General features: G+C 49.5%; 1 protein-coding gene across 3 annotated transcripts; it reads left to right on the top strand.

The window, feature by feature from the left end:
- The first annotated feature begins 2,475 nt into the window (after nucleotides 1-2,475).
- On the top strand, nucleotides 2,476-19,496 carry LOC104933632 (protein jagged-1a). Of its 3 annotated transcripts, none has more exons than XM_027282673.1 (26): nucleotides 2,476-2,925; nucleotides 3,358-3,660; nucleotides 8,778-8,832; nucleotides 10,102-10,359; nucleotides 10,506-10,566; nucleotides 10,837-10,967; nucleotides 11,066-11,185; nucleotides 11,331-11,444; nucleotides 11,521-11,634; nucleotides 12,125-12,238; nucleotides 12,949-12,995; nucleotides 13,418-13,603; nucleotides 13,794-13,944; nucleotides 14,036-14,200; nucleotides 14,289-14,402; nucleotides 14,495-14,608; nucleotides 14,692-14,805; nucleotides 14,899-15,015; nucleotides 15,431-15,458; nucleotides 15,633-15,718; nucleotides 15,989-16,102; nucleotides 16,273-16,382; nucleotides 16,869-17,099; nucleotides 17,182-17,313; nucleotides 17,541-17,691; nucleotides 17,883-19,496. In XM_027282673.1, exons 1-26 carry the CDS (start codon nucleotides 2,854-2,856, stop codon nucleotides 18,407-18,409), a joined length of 3,729 nt encoding a protein of 1,242 aa, XP_027138474.1. In that variant the 5' UTR covers nucleotides 2,476-2,853; the 3' UTR covers nucleotides 18,410-19,496. The 3 variants fall into 3 exon arrangements, with proteins under 3 accessions (XP_027138474.1, XP_019117013.1, XP_027138475.1); XM_019261468.2 differs by having other exon boundaries at nucleotides 2,607-2,925; nucleotides 13,418-13,591; XM_027282674.1 differs by lacking the exon at nucleotides 2,476-2,925 and having other exon boundaries at nucleotides 3,580-3,660; nucleotides 8,778-8,836.
- The last annotated feature ends 104 nt before the right edge of the window (nucleotides 19,497-19,600 follow it).

Raw genomic sequence — 19,600 nt, 5'->3', positions numbered from 1 at the left:
GTGTGGACCAATGAAATCAGAGTCTGCTGACACGTCGGTCTGTCTCTCGTCTCGACGTTCAGCCAATCAGGAAGCAGGAAAACATAAAGTCTGTGGAGAAGCTCAGTCTGTGGTCACGTGACGTCATGTGACGTCATGTGACGTCCTTTATCTCGTGTTGTCACGGACACATAATGAATTGTTCAGGTGTCATGTTTCTTAAAGGGACAGCGCAGGGAGCTTTAGTTCACTATAGACTGATGATATGTTTGTTTTGGAACGTTCTGTCAACGCTACAGAAACACTAGCTGACTGTTACGCATCATAAGGTTGTGAGTGTTAGTTATTGGTTTGATAATGGTTGTGCATTGATTACTGTGGCTGATCAGGTTTGTTATCAGCTGATCGTGTTCAGTTTCTAACAGCAGGAAATGTTTTTTAATTAATGTTGAAGAACATTAATGTAACGTGTGACAGCAGCACCCATTGAACGACTCCTGTCCTGTCAGATTACCTGGCTGAAGCTAACTGCTGTATGGAGTCTGAGGAAGACGAAGTAAGCCCCAAGGTGCAGGAAGCTGGTCCTGATATCAGCAGCTGTTTCCATCTGTGACTCACATTATGATGAACACCAGATAAAGCTGAAAGTTCCCACACAGCTGAGTGTTGTAACCAGTGCTGGACGATGGGACGATGGGACGATGGGACAGGAGGAGTGTTAACGTGAGACATAACTGACCCTGAGTCAAACAGTTCAGGGAAATTCCTGCGTAAAGAAATCCTGCTGCGAATCAAAATACCACCTGAGAGCGAGCTGGAACTCTCAGCTCCTAAAACCTGGACGTAGTCTCCGTGACGTCCTGCAGACTGTCTAAAACCTGGACGTAGTCTCTGAGACGTCCTGCAGACTGTCTAAAACCTGGACGTAGTCTCTGTTGGATCTCACAGCTGCTCGCTGAAATAAATTCCTTCCAGGTGAATTTCGCTCTCGTAAAGTTTTGCCTTTCTTCTCTTTTATTGCATTTTTCCATCCCACAATGCTTTGAGAGGCGGCTCACGTGTGTCCCATAGAAATCCTGGACAAGTCTGTCTTCATGTGTCTTCTTGTGTCTTCATGTGGCTTCTTGTGTCTTCATGTGTCTTCTTGTGTCTTCTTGTGTCTTCTTGTGTCTTCATGTGTCTTCATGTGTCTTCTTGTGTCTTCATGTGACACGTTCTCAGCCTGTGATCCAGAGACAGAGGAAACGAGGCCGCTGAGCTCTTCATACATTTATTTAGTCAGAATGTTGAGCAGCGTTTGTTGCACCTCAGACCTGGTCCACATCAGGTCCTGTCTGATTATCAGCAGCAGAGGGGGGTTGGGGCTGGTGGCTGGTGGTTGGGGTGAGGAGGGTGGAGGGTGGATGGGGGAGTGTTTTGTCTCTCTTTCAGTAATAGCGGTCCAATAATCTATTCATGGGGCTTCTCCAGGGAAAAGAGCCCAGCTGCTCCAATGTGAGAATAAAGAGGAGGCCACCTTTGTTCTGTCGCTCAGGCTCCATTTCATGAAGAAACATCAGCCACCTCCACGCCTCCCCCTCCTCCCATCAGACCCTCCCCCTCCGCCTCCTCCGCCTCCTTTCATTCCTCCACTCTCCACGTTTGGCTCATTTGGACGTTTTGCATTATTGTCATAATCCTGTGTTTCTATCGGACAGTGAGTTTAGATGTGTTCATACTTCTTATTATATATTATTATATTCACACATGTGATGTTCAATGCATAAAAAAATAATTAAACGTGTGATGAAATATTTAAAAATGCCGCTCGGCCACAGGAGAGCGAGTTCGAACGTTAACGAAACGTTTGAGCCTAAAAAATAAACAATGTGAAAAAATGAAAGCAGAAATGTTTTTATCAAAGTGACATCAAAGACTGGCGATGAAGCTGGCGATGGTCATGTGACATCATCAGGTGGTCGTTTTGACAGTAACTGCAGGAATCTGTGAATGACTTGTTACACTGAGGGCTTTTATTTTGAAAGGGGCACAGAGAAGTCCTGTTCACTGAACCAGAAAAAAACGACTGAACCGTTTGAATTTGTTTCATAACTTTGTTTTTACCTGTTTGGACTCCGGTTCTGGCATGACACCAGAAGAATGGACTTCATGCTGTCACAGCTGCTGCACCATGATCTGCTTCTTTGTGTTTCATGATGAGGATTCAGTTCATACTTTTGTCCATAAATTCTTATTTACTGTTGGTGAGGTTGTTGTCACGGAGGCCCTGAAGGGCCAAAAACAGACAAACATGAAATGTTTTTAATTTCTAAAAAACAAAGTTTAAATGTTTGAAATTTAAAATGTTTTTCCAGGAGTTTTAAAAGTTTGAAAAGTGTTTGTGGGTTCAGTCAAAGGTCATCAGAAGAACTTTAAACCAAATGTTCAACATTTTAATGAATGAACTGGAATAATTCAGATTCATTCTTTGAGCTGACCTCCTGTCAGTTTTAGGCTCCAGGTGTGAAGGCACTTCCGCACCTCCATGTGAACCGACTGTAAACAAACCGCTGCTCATTAGTATGCACGTGGGCGTGGCTCCCACGCAGACCACGCCCCGTGCGAGTTGATATTACCCAGCCTCCTCCGGGGCTCGAGCAAAGTGCAGTCCGCGTCCAGCTGCAGTCGGTCGGCCGCTGAGAGCTCCGAAGCCCGGATACAGCAGACAAAGGTCCCCGTGCAGGGCGCAGGCAGCTCGGTTCTGTTCTGTCGGACTTTGTGCAAAGAGAAGCTGCAGCCGTGCATGTCCCATCCGGAGAGCTTCACACCCGGAGCGGAGGGTCGCACCGACTACCACTGAGCCCCGAGAGCCGCCAGGCAGCAGCCGCCGCCGGCATGAGCCTCCTGCCCGCTGCCGCCCTCAGCCTGCAGCTCCTGCAGCTGCTGCTGCTGTGCGCACGCATCCAGGTACTGACAGGTCCAAACGGAACCGAGTGTTTCTGTGTGTTGTTCTTCAGAAATGTTTCCTCAGAGTTTCCTCAGAGTCAGATGGAAAGTTTAAAGTTTGAGTCTTCTGAAGTTTTTCAAAGTGAAGCTTAAATAATGAACTTTAACATGATTTAAGGTGGACTGAGCTGTTAATGACTTTAAAGGGTTAAACACGTCACAGTGTTCCTCTGACGTCACCTCAGAATGTTTCCAACCCAACTTTGATTCATGCTTCAGATTTTTATGTCTTGATATTTATATGGAGCCTCAAACGATCACATGACGTCTGAGAAATGTCCCCCGATGATGTCATAGTGATGTCATCTGGGTCGCAGAGTTTGATGCCAATGAAAGATGCTGTTGAGTTGCATTATGGGAAATGAAGTCAGACCTTGTCCTCGCTCTCTGCAGGTCTCTTCGTCTTCGGGACACTTTGAGCTTCAGATTCTGTCGATGCAGAACGTTCACGGGCAGCTGCAGACCGGCGCCTGCTGCGACGGATCCCGGGACGCGACGGATCGGCAGTGCACGGCGGACGAATGCGACACCTACTTCCGCGTGTGCCTGAAGGAGTACCAGCTGAAGGTGTCGTCGGCCGGGCCCTGCAGCTTCGGCACCGCCTCCACGCCCGTGCTGGGTGGGAATAACTTTTCTTTACGCGGCGCCAAGAGCGACAGAGCCAGGATCACGCTGCCGTTCAGCTTCGCGTGGCCGGTGAGTTTCTGAAGGTGTCGGACCAAAGATCCGAGCCAGAACTGAATCTGTTGTTTGGTTCCGTGTGTTTCATTCAGGCTCAGAAACTCTCGTCCAGATATGGCGACGCTTCAGAGCGGTTTGGTGACATCACGGTCACCTGGTCTGCTGATTGGTTTGTTCTTTGTGGGCGAAACGGCGTGGCGATGCAAACAGGATGTTTAGTTGGGGTGTGTTGAGGTGAGAGGACCTCCCTCCGGGGCGGACGGGGATTACCTGTGAGGACGGACGCAGGTGTCTGTCTGCTGACTCTCGCCGCCTCCGTTTGTTTGTGGCGAGTTACACAATAAATCCAGTTTGGCTTCATGGTCATTCCTTCCCCCTCCTCTCCGCCGGGAGCGAGCGCAGGTTTGAAGCTGCTCGCTTTCTCGTTGGGTCGATCTGGTCTTGAGTCCAGATCTTTGTGGCTCTGCAGACACCGGCTGAGGTTTCATCAGTGGCTGCTGTGGCTTCCTGCCTGGAGCTACAGATGAGGACAAAGCGCTCCCGCGGGACACCGGCGTGCCGAGCACGCTGAGCGTTTCTTCTTCTTTCTTTCTTTCCCTGCGTCGTCCGACCTTCAGCGTGGGGGGATGAAGGCTTGTTGTTGGCGGCCGTGCTCGGTCGGCTGCAGGACATTCCTGCTGTTGACCCGGTAACTGGCCTGTTAGATGGAGCCGGCGAGGTTCCTCTTGTTGTTGTTTTGAGCTGGCCGGTCGACCCAAACAGCCTCTCTGAGTGCGTCAGCGTCTTTATCGGAGCGGCGCTGGAAAGTTGAGCAAACCTTCACGTCGCTCCCCCTCCGCTGTCCTGTGTCCGTGTCTTGAGTTTTTCAGCCTTTGTTTTGACGTCTCAGCCTCTCATGCTTTGGTTCATGTTAGCAGGGAACCTCGGGAACAATGGGCAGGGCCCTGCAGCTGGGGCTTATGGGACAATGCTGAGGGCGGAGGGTCGGGATTTGGGGGGTGGACTGTGGTTGACCGTGAGTGAAGCGGTGGGTGGAGGTGATTTAGCAACTCAGCAGCATCAACTGTGTCTGTGTGGAGCCACGACCCGACCTCGCTGTACCGAACATAATCTGGATTATATAATAAATCCGTGATGATGGATCCTCAGAAGTGTCTTCAAACTTCTCCTCATGGTTTTTGTAGCTGCGTCTCTGTCCGCAGAGTAACGGCTTAAAAATCGATGACGGAGGTGGAGAGGTGTGAGCGTGACGCCGGCCAACCAGGCGGTGCTTTAACCTCGTCTGCAGCTGGAATCTGGAGTTCTCATCAGACGTGACGTAGACGAAAACATGAGCTGTGTCAGGAGTTCTGAGGAATGGTTGAATCTTTATTGAACAGATGTGAGTGACGACATGAATCCATCCTGACATCATTAAAGAAAAAGATATTTTGAACTCCATCAAGCTGCATGACAGAAGTTTTCCTGTCAGTCTGTTTCTGCTCCGTGTTTTAAAAATGCAAAGTTCGCCCTGTCGGTGGCGCTAGAGGAAAAGTCAGCAGGTTGCCACGGTGACGAGGATTCATCCTCTGAATATTCAGTTTATTTTCTCACGTAACTAACGAGCGAGACAAAGAAACAGGAAGTGAGTTTCTTTGCTTCAGTCCACGTCGAGACCTCGGCAAAAAAATAAATAAAATACAAACTGTAAAATCTGAGACCAAGTTTGTGTTGGAACAAATGATGTCGTCTTAACCAGACCACCCCGAACACACACACACACACACACACACACACACACACACACACACACACACACACACACACACACAAACCTTCATCCATGCAGGACTGAGCTGGACGGATGACTGGTTGGTTGCAGTCGGTGTCAGTTTGTCGGGTGAACTGGAAAACAAACCATCTGGCAACAATAAAACAACATAATAACAACATCAGTCTGCCATTAGGATGAAATCATAATTAATACTTCAGATAATGAATATTTGTTATTTACAGTTTTCTGCTAAATGACGTTAGATAAGAACGGTTCATCCTCTGGGGACAAGCATCAGGTAAGAGCAGCGTCTGATGATTCTTCCTCTGCAGCCCGACGACAAAGCTCTCTCCAACGTGATTGGTCGATGCTACTTGTTGTGTTTACATTTAGTCACTTTATATTTTGAGTAATTAACTCTGCAGTAGTCAGATTAATGAGAATGTGTAACCACAGGAGGTCTTTGTACGTCTGACGTGTCCGTTAACGTGTCCGTTAAGGTGTCCGTCCAACAGTTTATTATTTTGATTATAACACACAAAACGTCCAACATTATCAAGCACAGATGAAAACCTGGACTCTCTTCAGTCCTGTTCGACTTCATCAGAAAGTCTGTCGGCGTTTTTCCAGCCGATAACAGCCGCACTGAATTCTGGGAGTCAGTCTTAGTCTGGTTGTTTCTGCAGCTGCTGACGTCTCCTGACATCGTGTCGTTTGGATCTTTGGTCGTTTTCTGACTCGGTCTACAATCCGAAACTCTGAGCACAAAACCAGTTTCAGTGTCGTGTCCTGAAGTGAGTCAGAGATTTGTGATGGTTCATCTGTAACCACACCCACCTGTGATGTCACAGCGTCCTGCCGTACACGTTTTCATCACCACAGCGAGGTGAGATGTTCTATTAAACACTCGAGGACGAGGCGTCACATGATGCAGAAAACAGGAAGTTTTTATGTTTTGGGCTGAAGCCTGAGTGAGTCTGAAGCTCTCCACCTCCCTCCTTCCTCACTCCCTCCCTCCTTCTCTCCTCCCTCCCTCCTTCCTCCCCTCCTCCTCTCCTTCCCTCCCTCCCTCCTTCCCTCCTCCCTCCCTCCCTCCTTCCCTCCTCCTCTCCTTCCCTCCCTCCCTCCTTCCCTCCTCCCTCCCTTCCCTCCTTCCCTCCTTACCTCTTCCGCCGTTCCTTCCGTTCCGCCTCCCTACCTTTCTCCCCCTCCCCTCTCCTCTTCACTTTCCCATCCCTTTCCCTCCTTCTTCCCTCCCTCCTCCTCCCTCCCTCCCTCCTTCCTCCCCCTCCTCCTCCTTCCTCCCTTCCTTGCTCCTCCGCTCCCTCCCTTCCTCCTCCTCCCTCCCCCTCCCTCTCCTCTCCTTTCCCTCCCTTTTCCTTGTGCGCCTCCCTCCTTCCTTCCCTCCCTCCCTCCTTCCTCCTCCCCTCCTCCTCTCCTCCCCTCCCTCCCTCCCTCGCCTGGACCTGCCTCCACATGTCTCTCTGGCTCTGTTCCCACAGTGAGGCAGTGACGGGGATGATGGGAAAGCAGTGGCGTCCTGCAGACGAACGCTGCTCTGTGTTTTGACATGAAGCGAGTGGAACGTGTTGGCAGGTGACCAGCTGTCAGGTTCTCCTTCCTGCTCTGCTCTCACAATCTAATTAGCTGCCAAATAGTTTAGCGGTGCCACCCACTGTGTTCTGTGGGCACCACGTGTATTTTCCTCCATCAGCCCGACGCCCAGATCGCGTTTCAGCCAGAGAGCTAACGCAACGACGTTGCAAGAGTTTTCAGTCACAGCTTCAGCACGCCAGCTGGTTCTGCGTTAGTAACCGTGATGTGGCGATGGGGTAAACAGCTCTGTGGTACACTGGAGACATGACGGGTCCATGTGGAGCCGCTGACCAGCAGCCAGGAGGCTCCTGAAGGATCTGCACGCCTGAAGATTGATGAGGACTCACAAGTCACATGACATCCTGTTAGAGCAACATCTCTCCACTGTGTAACTATGTCCAGCTGTACTCGAGTATTTGTTCTGGTTACATTACTTCTGATCAAAAACCAGCAGCAGCTGATATCACTGCCTAGTCCAGCAGCAGTCAGTCCAGCTCGGCGTCTGTCTTTCAGCCTTTTATTTCACCAAGCTCTCACCAACCACTAAAAGTCAGTCCCACATTTACTCTTGTCCGGCGGCTTCTTGCTCGCTCACTCTCTCCTTTTCTCTTCTTAGCTTCCTCCGTCAGCGTCCTCTTCACTCTCTGCTCCTCTGCCATCATGTCAGGCCCAGCTGGGCCTGAAAACTTCTTCTTCTTCTTCTTCTTCTTCTTCTTCTTCTTCTTCTTCTGACACAGATGTTCGACTCTTCCTTCAGTTGACGTGACGTCTGCGAACAGTTTTGGATTTCGTCATATGTTTCGTGTTGCGTGTCGTCATTTCCTCGCCTCTGCATGGATCCGTCGTACGTTTCCATCGCCACAGGAAACGTGTGTGATGTTTGTTCTGGCTCATTGTGATTATAATAATCCTGTCAGCAGCTCGCAGCGCTCGATAAGCTGACATCACAGGCCCAGCTAACCACTAATCTGTAAACTGCACGGAGTGACTGTGGTTTCCTGCACAGCTGAGTGTCGGTAGGAGAGAGTTTATCTAGCTGGCTGTGGATCTACGCCAACACCAGCAGGGTTTGACACATGTGGACTGACGGAGACCACCTACGCTGAAGTCCAGGCACATTTAGCTCAGTCGAAGTTTTCTAGCTTTATTTGAAGAGTCTGACATGACACAAACAAAACAGGAAGCCGTCAGGCGACGTCTCCGCACAGTCCGTCCTCTGAACAGAACTGTGGCTCTGATCCGGATCATGGTGGGCGACGTCTGCAGAGAGTTAAAGATGAACAGCAGCAATAAAAGTAATGAAGGCTCTAATTATAATAACATCTAAGTAATAATAACTAATAATAATGATCGTCTTCAGTTTGATTTTGTGTTTTGGAGTCTTGTTGACGTCGAGTCTGACTGGAGGGAAAAAGTGACTCAAACCACAGTGACACACACACACACACACACACACACTCTGGCTCTGGTCCGTCTGTCATTCGATAGCGGTGAGAGCGACAGTGGCCTTAAGACAGACAAAGAGTTTCAAAGTGGAGCTGAAATAATGGGACACACACACACACACACACACACACACACACACACACACACACACTTACTCTAAACGTTCATGTAACGTTCCTTAAAACTTCAGTTTGGACATAAAATAATAAATCAGTCTTTGCTGAGTTCAGTGCCAATATCCAGCTTGTGTTTTGTGACATTGATTGATTGATTGATTGATTGATTGATTGATTGATTGATTGACTGATTGATTGATTGGTTCTTTGTCTGTCTGCAGAGGTCGTACACGTTGATCGTGGAAGCCTTGGACTTCAACAACGACTCTTCCTCCGGTGAGTATGATCATCATGTTTGGTTTCCCTCCTCCTGAAATGACCTTTGACCTCGCCCAGCTCCGGTTCTGGCACAACACCGGCTCGCTAACATGAACTGTCAGTTTAAGTTATTAAACAACATTTTATCTTTCTGTTGACGTTTGTATCATGTCATATCTATCACATATCTTCTGCCTCTGCAGTGTGTTCGGTCTGACAAAGACCTCTGGAGTTCCCGCTCTCGTTCACTGCAGTGATAAAATCACGGCCCGCCTCTTCCAGCAGCCTGAGGGGGGGGTCCCATTCAGAAAACGGGTTGTAAAGAGTGTGTGAAGAGAGGGAAGCGAGGCGGTCGGAGCGAGAGTGTTGGCTCGGTGCTGTATTTGGCGTCCCGCAGGGGAACCATTATAGGCCCGGTGTGAAGTCGGCTGACCTCGGTGCAGGTGGTGGAGGGACAGGACGGAGGGGGGGGCATGGGTGGAGAGTCTGGTTCATTCGGGTTTTTGGTCCAAATATGGAACCAGAAAGTTACGATGCCGAAGCCGTGTGTGAGGAACAGAACAAATACCGACCCTCTCGGTTCAGCAACAAGCTGAGTGTCCCGCGACTCGTGGTCTGTAAAGAAGAATCTTATTTACTGCAGACTCTTATTCATGAGTTACTGGTGAAAACAAACTGGGCGTCCTCAGTCTGTGTGTGAAAGGCTGGAACAGAACACATGACAAAGACCTCAGAGGTCAGCGAGGTCGGAACATGGCTGAAGCCGTAAACAGGAACACGTCCAGGCTCTCGTTCAGGTGTCGGCTCGACTGCTCGGCCGGTATTCATCGATAAAGTGCCAGGTTTGAATATTTGCTCAAATATCCTGGATGGAAAAGCGATCCAGCCTTTTGTGAGGTTAACTATTTTTCAAACCTGCCGACTGCGTGCCATTTCCAGCACCTTTTTTTATTCTCCATCGTGATGTGAAGTGTCACAGTTTGCTTCCAGGACGGTGGAACCTGCTCCGAGTTTCTCTTTCTGCTCCGTTGGTCCAGCTGCTGGTCGCTTTAAACAGACAGCACCACCTCAGCCCAACCACGCTTTCCACCGTGCCGGTGAAATACCACAGAGCAGCTCAGCTTATTTTAAAGTCTCTGGAATATTCCAGCAGCTACAGCGACCTGCAGGTCCACGAGTCGTCTTTGAGCTCATGAAGCTCAGAGTCGTTCACACCCTGCGCTGGTTCCTAACTAAACCCGTTCATCGCCTCGATGTTTCCTCTCTGACTGATCTGTTGTTTCACAGGCGTCGGCGGGGCGGTGATCGAGAAAGCCGTCCACTCGGGGATGATCAACCCAAGCCGGCAGTGGCAGAGCCTGAAGCACAACGGCCACGTGGCTCAGTTCCACTTCCAGGTCCGACTCGGCTGCGACGAGCATTACTACGGCTTCGGCTGCAACAAGTTCTGCCGCCCGCGAGACGACTTCTTCGGCCACTACGAGTGCGACCACAACGGCAACAAGACGTGCCTGGAGGGCTGGTCCGGGTCAGACTGCAACACCGGTGAGTTACAAAATAAACTTCCTGTGAACTCTTATTTTGAAATGTTTTACTGCTGCGTCAGTCAGTCAGTCAGTCAGTCAGTCAGTCAGTCAGTCAGTCAGTCAGTCAGTCAGTCAGTCAGTCATCGTTTCTTCGTCTCTCTGCAGCGATCTGCAGGCAAGGCTGCAGCACAGAACACGGATCCTGTAAAATTCCTGGAGAGTGCAAGTGAGAACACACACACACACACACACACATTTATTTGTCATTTGTCTGAACACCAACACACAATATAAACTCAATATATCAAAAATATTTCAGGTTTATATTTTTATTGTTTACATTTTATTCATCGATGAAATATATATGAAATGTGTGTGTGTGTGTGTGTGTGTGTGTGTGTGTATATATATGAAATGTGTGTGTGTATATATATATAAACTGTCTTCTTGTCTGTCTGTGTGTGTGTGTGTGTGTGTGTGTGTGTGTGTGTGTCAGGTGTCTGTACGGCTGGCAGGGTGAGTACTGTGATCAGTGCATCCCTCATCCCGGCTGCGTTCACGGCAGCTGTGTGGAGCCTTGGCAGTGTCTCTGTGACACCAACTATGGAGGCCAGCTGTGTGACAAAGGTACAGACCGCTAACAGCGCCACAGTGCCCGTCCTCCTGTCCTCCCGTCCTCCCGTCCTCCTGTCCTCTCGTGTGACCGGCTGTGTTTTTTCCTGCAGATCTGAACACGTGTGCGACGCTGCAGCCGTGTTTGAACGCAGGAACCTGCAGCAACACAGGCCCGGACAAATACCACTGCTCCTGTCCCGACGGCTTCTCCGGGGTCAAGTGTCAGAGAGGTGAGAGCGGCCGGGCCCACGGTCCAATGAGACCTGTGATCATCACAGCGGGTCACACTGCTGTTAGGATGGTAGTCCAGATATCTACGTCAGGAAGTGTCCTGATCCCCAGAGGATGAATTACATCTGTTTGTTTCTGTCTCAGCGGACCACGCCTGTCTGTCCAACCCATGTTTGAATGGAGGAAGCTGTGCTGAAACCAGTCAGGGCTTCGAGTGTCGCTGTGGGCCCGGTTGGACCGGACCCTCCTGCTCCATCAGTAAGACCTTCACCTTTTATCTTTGAACGTCCTGTGAAGCTTCGTGAACTCATGGACTTTTCTTTTGCCGTCTCAGATGTGGACGAGTGTCTGGCGAACCCCTGCAGTCACGGAGGAACCTGTCAGGACCTGGTGAACGGTTTCAAGTGTACTTGTCCTCCTCAGTGGACCGGAAAGACCTGCCTCATCGGTCAGTGCCTCCTCTAACCCGTGTGCTGTTCAGGAAACTTTTTTTATTCAAGTTATGATTCATCTCTTCCTTCGTGGAGATTTCAGTTTTAATGTGAAAATAAATCGGCTTCATCAGCTGAAGGAGCGTCCTCCTCCGCCTCCTCCTCCCTCCCCCTGAGGTTCCTAATCTCCAGGATGATTCCTGGAGGAATGGTTTGTGGTTTGGAGGCTCGGTGCCCGGATCACCTCACCGCAGCGCTAATCCACCGCCAACCACCAGCCACATGCGCCTCCTCAACCTTTGTCAGCGGCTCGTAGTTTCAGTCTGCCAGCCCTCGTTTAGGAGCCGGTTTTCCATCATCACTGCTTTCAGTCGTTACTTCTGCTGAGGCCAAATTAACCCGTTAACACTGTTTACGTTTCATCACTCAGTGACTCAGGAGTCAGACATCTGAACACGATGGATCACTAACGAAGATTTCTCTCTCTGATCTGTTTTATTGTTTCAGATGCCAATGAGTGTGACGACGACCCCTGTGTCAACGCCAACTCCTGCCGAAATCTGATTGGAGGATACTTCTGCGAGTGCCTCCCGGGTTGGACGGGTCAGAACTGTGACACCAGTGAGTAAGACGCTGCAACGACACCTGGATAATTTTCCAACGAGCATGAACTCTGTAGAGTCTGTTTACTTAGAGTAGGGAGGGACTTGTCATGGATATTGATTGGTGTTTACAGTGTCCAGTCTAACAGTGAACACAGCGACAGAACCTCTGAACCGGCAGTGTCCAGTCTAACAGTGAACACAGCAACAGAACCTCTGAACCGGCAGTGTCCAGTCTAACAGTGAACACAGCAGCAGAACCTCTGAACCGGCAGTGTCCAGTCTAACAGTGAACACAGTGACAGAACCTCTGAACCAGCAGTGTCCAGTCTAACAGTGAACACGGCGACAGAACCTCAGAACCAGCAGTGTCCAGTCTAACAGTGAACACAGCAGCAGAGCTAACCACAGTTAGCGCTTCACTCCTGATCAATGTTCCATCATCAAGTCTGTAAATCTCCTCTGTACTGTGACGTCATTCCCTGTTGGTCTCAGAGGCTGTGCTCTAACCCGGTTCGGCCCAGCTGCTGAGCGGTTCTGTTCAGTCCGTTAGCAGCAGTTAATTGGCGGTTATCCACTTTAGGCTAAAGCCATCTGTCCATCAGGAAACTGAGTTTATTAAATCTGAACTTTGTTTCAGCTGTAAGTCTTTGACGTGTGTGTGTGTGTGTGTGTGTGTGTGTGTGTGTGTGTGTGTTTCTAAAATCTTGTTGTGAATTGTTTCTGCAGATGTCGACGACTGTCGCGGTCAGTGTCAGAATGGAGCTACATGCGAGGTGAGTTTCAGCTGACACACACTTCAAGTTTGTTTCCAGACACACACACACACACACACACACACACACACAGAGCTATAAACGCTGAGCCGTGTGTGTGCGTGTGTGTGTGTGTGTGTGTGTGTGTGTGTGTGTGTGTGTCTATGACAACAGCAGGTCATATTTCTCTAATCTTTCTTCTGTCTGTCCTCGTTCTGTTCAGACGCTGATTGCTCGTTTTTCGTCTCCTCACAATGCTTCATTGTTTACTGATACGAGCCAGATTACGTTACAGTGTGTGTGAGCGCTCACAGTGTTTACGGTTCATCAGAAAACCTCGAGCCCGATCATGAAGCAGAGAGGCTGTAACTGAAAGCAGCAAATATATTGTGTATAAACTGTGTGTGTGTGTGTGTGTGTGTGTCGTGGTTTCTCTCATTCAGGACCTGGTGAACGACTATAAGTGTGTGTGTGCTCCCGGCTTCACCGGTGAACGCTGTGAGAATGACGTGGACGAGTGCTCCAGCGGGCCGTGCCTCAACGGCGGCCGTTGCCACGACGAGGTCGACGGCTTCCACTGCCTGTGTCCGCCCGGCTTCTCTGGAGGTCGCTGTCAGGTGAGCTGTCAGGTGAGCTGTCGCTAAGCGACGCATTCGTAAACAGAAACAGGAAGTGTGTTTTCTCTTGAACTCTCTCAGAGGTCTGTTGTTGGTGTGGGTGGTTACCATGGTGACGTGTATTGTACGGGCGCCATAGAAACGGCGAGATGCCGAGTATCACTTTCCGCCGTTGGAGCTGAATTGTTCTCTCCGTCCACAGTTGGATATCGATTACTGCCTCCACGGCCCGTGTCAGAACGGCGGCCAGTGCTTCAACCTGGCGGCCGACTATGTCTGTAAATGTCCCGAAGACTACGAGGGCAAGAACTGCTCGCGCCTGAAGGACCACTGCCGGAGCTCGCCGTGCAAAGGTTCACATCCCGTCCACGTCGTTCATGTCGCGTCCTGTTTGGACGTTCGCTCTCTCCTGACCTCCCTTTGTTCTCCTCCTCTGCTCTGCAGTGATTGACAGCTGCACCGTGGCGATGGCATCCAATAGCACGCCGGGCGGGGTGCGTTTGATTTCATCCAACGTGTGCGGCCCTCACGGGCGGTGTCGGAGTCACGCCGGCGGACAGTTCAGCTGCGAGTGCGAGGAGGGATTCACCGGGACGTACTGCCACGAGAGTGAGCGCAGATTCAGATTTTTCATCCAGAGCTCGTTAAAACAAAAACACAACGATGGATTCATAAAAATGTGATTTGATGTTTTCAGATATAAACGACTGTGAGAGCGCCCCCTGCCTGAACGGAGGCACCTGCATCGATAAAGTCAGTCAGTACGAGTGCATCTGTGCTGACGGCTGGGACGGGCCGACCTGTCGGAACAGTAAGTCCTTCTACCTCCTTCATCTTTGGCTGTTGCCGTGGAGACAGTGGACATGTCGGACGTGTTTGACGTTTTCTGTCTTTGTCGCGCAGACGTCGACGACTGCAGCTCGGCTCCGTGTCAGAACAGAGGCGTCTGTCGAGACCTGCTCAACGACTTCTACTGCGAGTGCACCAACGGCTGGAAGGGGAAGACCTGCCGCTCGAGTAAGTGTCTTTGAACGCATCACGTCGTTGCAGATGTTCACAGATGTTCTGTCGTGCTCACCGTCGTCTCTTCTCATTCCCAGGAGAGAGTCAGTGTGACGAGGCGACCTGCAACAACGGAGGAACCTGCTACGACGAAGGCGACGCCTTCAAGTGTCTGTGCGCGGCCGGCTGGGACGGCGCGTCGTGTAACGTCGGTCAGTACGTCCTCGTGTCCGTTCGTCAGCTTAGAAAGTGTCTCTGTGTCTCTGTGTCAGTTTGCCGGCTGACGGTCATGTTTGTGTCTCCAGCGAAGAACAGCAGCTGTCTGCCGAGTCCCTGCGAGAACGGAGGAACCTGCGTGGTCGACGGAGACGCCTTCAGCTGCGTCTGTAAGGACGGCTGGGAGGGCGCCACCTGCAGCCACAGTGAGTCACTGCACAGGCGTAGATGTGCTGCTGCATACAAAGCCTCAAACAGACAAACACAGAAAGTGTTTGGGGAGGTGTGATTCTTATTTCTTATTTGAGGCGGTTAACATGAAGAAGCTTGAACGTCGTTGGCAGCTTTCTTTGTTTGATTCGACTCGTTGACTTCACACCGTGCAGATGTTGATACAATGACAATGCTGCTTCAATATATAGAAAATTATTGTAATGTATAACTACATGATAATGCAGCTTAAACATGATGCTGCTGCAGAACCTGAACGCCGGCTCCCTGACCTGACGTCCGTCTCAAACTTAAATTTGTAGATTTGAGTCACTCAGCTGCTTCATGAAGTAACAGTCAGAGCTGCCACTAAAGGAGATTCAGTCTAACAACTTTTCTTTTGTTTTCTAGACGCCAACGACTGCAGTCCTCATCCCTGGTGAGTCTCACACACACACACACACAGAGCAGGTCAGCGTCCACACATGCCGTCGTATCGTTGTCGCTACATTGAACTCTCTTCAAATCTGGAACGAAACAAATCCGAACCTCAGAGTCACACACGGATCAGAAAACTTCATCATGATGAATTCAGATTGTTTCTGTGCTGCAGTTATAACAGCGGGACCTGTGTGGATGGAGACAACTGGTATCGATGTGAATGTGCTCCGGGGTTCGCCGGTCCGGACTGCAGGATCAGTGAGTGTTGACCTCTCTCTCTTCTTCTCTCGTCTTAAAGCTGAAGCTTGTGTTAACTCGGGTCACCGCCTGTGTTTAGATTTCAGTCATCAGTGTTCACGTGCAGCAGTCATTTTCATTATCGATGATTAGTATCGATATCCAAAACGAGACGTCCTCAAACGTCTCAGCTGTCATGGAGGGAACGTTTCACATCTGAGAAGCTGAAAGACTCAAACAATGAATCCATCATCAAATACTGAATCTAATTCATTCACTTCTTCCTCTCAGACATCAACGAGTGTCAGTCGTCGCCCTGCCCCTTCGGCTCCACCTGTGTGGATGAAATCAACGGTTATCGCTGCGCATGTCCGCCAGGAAGAGCCGGCTCGCGCTGCCAAGACGGTAAATGCTGTTTGATGGATTCACAGTGTAATCCCACCGGCTAAACTTCAACTTCTTCACTAATAAACTGAGCTAACATGAGCTAGCAGCTCCATAAAATCTGATCCAGTTTCACCAGAACCAGTGAAACGGTTGGTTGACGTGAGTCGCTCTGTCGGTCTGTTCTGCAGCGTCGGGGAGGCGCTGCGTGGTCGGAGGACTCGTGGCTCTGGACGGAAGCAGATGGGACGAAGACTGCAACGAGTGTCGCTGCCACAACGGGAGAGTCAGCTGCACGAAGGTCGGAAAATGTTTCGATTTTTATTAGACGTCTCAAACTTTACTGAACGTGTCGCGTGAAGAGGGCGGTCTCATTGGTTTAATATACTCATTAGCGCCCCCTGGTGGGGGTGCTGCTGTCAACCGTTCTATGTTTAAAGCTGATTTTTTTGTGCCGTCTTATTTTATTAATCTTATTAGTTTGAATATTTTCGCTGCTTTACCAACAGGAATCTGACGCAGTCAGATCGACTCCTTTGACAAAAACCGAGATGCTGACAGACGCTCTCGTGTTCTGTGAGGTTTTTGCCAAACGAGATAAACGCTTCAGTTTCCCGGCGTCAGCAAGACAACACGGACAAAATATTTGAGTTCAGTTCACACTGAGTTCAGGTGCAAACACTGAACTTATCAAGTGTATTAAGTCAGTTCAGGTATTTGTTCTGACCATGTTGCTTCACAGTGAAGTGAAATTTAACCCTCTGCCGCCGCCGCGTGTCTCCGACAGCTTTGGTGTGGACCCAAACCGTGCAGACTTCACGGTAAGACTCGTGGCTCCGAGTGTCCGGCCGGTCAGACCTGCGTCGCCATCCGGGACGAGAGCTGCTTCGTCAAGCCCTGCTCCAGCCAGGGCGAGTGCTGGAGCCCCGCCCACCGGGCCCCGCCCACAGCCAGGTGTCACACAGAGAGCGGCTGCACCAACGTCACCTTCACCTTCAACAAGGACGTCATGACGAGGGTCAGTTTGGTTCCCATGTTCATTAATGACACCTTCAGGCTGATGCAGTTGCTGATGTAGTTCCTCTGGTGTGGTGTTGCAGGGCGTGACGGTGGAGCAGGTGTGTCGTCAGCTCCAAAGCCTCTATGTCGTCAAGAATCTGTCCTCCGACTCCTCCGTCTCCATGACCTGTGAGCCGTCCATCAGCGCCAGCAATGAGATCCACGTAGCCATTGTGAGTCTCGTCTGCTCTGATTCCTTCTTAGTAAAATAACAGAGCGACTGCAGACTTTCAAACCGCTGTCAAATGAAATGAAATGCAGCGTCGGTGCCAGATGATTTTTCTGGGAATGGAAAAGCTTTCATGACCCATTGTGCATCAGTCAGTAATGAGAGGGAACTTTATTTAGACTGAGATGTCAGAGGCCGACCATAATGGAGTTTCTCTGTTCAATGTCTCAGTCGACAGACGACCAGAGGAGAGGCATTACCTTCGTCAAGGAAATCACAGACAGGATCATGGACCTGGTCAGCAAGAGGAGCGCCAACAGCAGCATCATCAGTGCCATCGCAGAGGTTCGCATCCAGAGACGACAGAGCCACGAGTCCAACGGTGAGTTTGAACATTTAACAGAGCTCCATGTCTGTGAACGTCACGTGGGTCAACTCTCCTGAAGGTCCACTGCTTCGATTCAGCTTTATAACGACTACCAAGACTCTTTATTTAGGAGTCTCAGTCTATATTTGCCGCTTGTAATTTTGTTTTTTTGAGTTGTTGAATGAATTTGTCTCTCCGTCCCACAGACCACCTCGTCCCCCTGCTGGTTTCCGTGGTGATTGTCGTCTGGGTGTTGGCGATCGCCTCGATGCTGCTGTGGTGCGTGAGGAGGCGGAGGAAGCAGAGCGCACACATGGGGGTCAACACGCAACCGCTATCGTCTTTGGCGCCCGCAGCTGAGGACAACAACGCCCTCCACAACAGCATCAGCGCCGCCCGCGAGCAGCTCAACCACATCAAGAACCCCATCGAGAAAAACCCTCCAAACCACCAACACCATCACCTCCTCCTCCATCACCACCACCTCTGCGAGGACAAGAACTCCGTCAACGCCAAGATTAGGAAGTCCGACACTGGGAGCCAATCAGACGAGGACGAGATGGACAAGAGGCTGCAGAAGGCGAGGTTTCCCCGGGCGCCGCCGGCGTACTCGCTAGTAGACTGGAAGGAACGAGCCGCCCACCACATGACGGGCAAACACCCGCACTGGACTAACAAACAGGACAACAGGCAGCTGCAGTCGCAGAGCAACAGGATGGAGTTTATCGTATAACTCAGAGACCTCGGAGCGTTTGGGTTTTTTTCCGATGTGAATGTCCAGATGGATTTTTGCTGTTTTCACTTGTTTTGACCGAAGCTGATCTGAACGGTCCACTGTGATTGGCTGGATCTCCGATTTCGTGGACGCTTTCTTCAAAAAAAAACCCCGCAGAATTTGGACGTGCGAGGATTCCTGACAAAGCCGGATCAAACAAACATATTTATTTAGTTTCTTTTTTTTCTGGGGGTTTGAGTCGACATGAAGAATCGTCCATGTAGAATGTTTCTGTATAGATGTGTAAATATTTTTTAATTAATCATTGTGTATATTTGATTTATTAACTTAATCGTCTTGAAGAGCCTTAAGATATTCTTTTTTAAAATTTTTATTTATGAGGATTGTTTTGAGTCGAAGGTTCGACGACTTCTTGATGGAAATTTTGTTTTTATACAAATATATTTTTCGTCAATGCCAAAAGTGTTCTTGAGAGAATAGTTTATTTTTAGCCTTTTGGATTTGGGCATTTTCGTGCCTCAACTAAATGTTTTGTACGTTGTAGTTTTGTTGGTGTGTTCGGACGGGGCGGGTCGCTGCTGCACGCTCTTCTTATACAAACCAACATGGTGGCAGACATTTTGCTTTTGCTACTGAAAAAAAAAAATTCTTCAAGGGACGAAACTTTTGTTTTGTTTGTAGTACTTTGTGTATTTTGTACAGTGTAAAAACGAGAACAGGCTTCGGATCCTGTTTGTGTGTTTGTAACAGTCTGAATGATTAAAAGGTTCAGGTGGAGTTTCCATTGATCTGGGGTGTGAGTTCATTTCCTTCATAAAACATGAGACACTGTTACAAAAACTAAACTCCACAGGGAACCTTTAAGGAAGTACTTGAAGAGAGACTTCAACAAGAACACTGTAGAGCTGTCATGTGACATGTTGCCCGTTGTTTGATTGGAGGATAAATAAGGCTGTGAAACCATGTTTGATTTCAGACGTCAGCCCTTTATGACAGAGGAATAAAAAAATTAAAATGTTTTCTCGTACGTTTCACTTTAATGTTTTTTGGACCTTGAGAAATAAAAGTATGTTTGTTACTGGCAGCAATGTTTCCTTGTTTTGTATTTCCTGAATATGATGTATGACGCAGAGGGATGAAAAACATCTTTGTAACGAACCAAAAGTTTTGAAAAAAGTCTGAATTTGA

The sequence above is a fragment of the Larimichthys crocea genome, chromosome X (assembly GCF_000972845.2).
Source record: "Larimichthys crocea isolate SSNF chromosome X, L_crocea_2.0, whole genome shotgun sequence".
NCBI lineage: Eukaryota > Metazoa > Chordata > Actinopteri > Sciaenidae > Larimichthys > Larimichthys crocea.
Note: the sequence above shows the minus strand (reverse complement) of the source record. Positions and strands in the feature narration are given on the sequence as shown.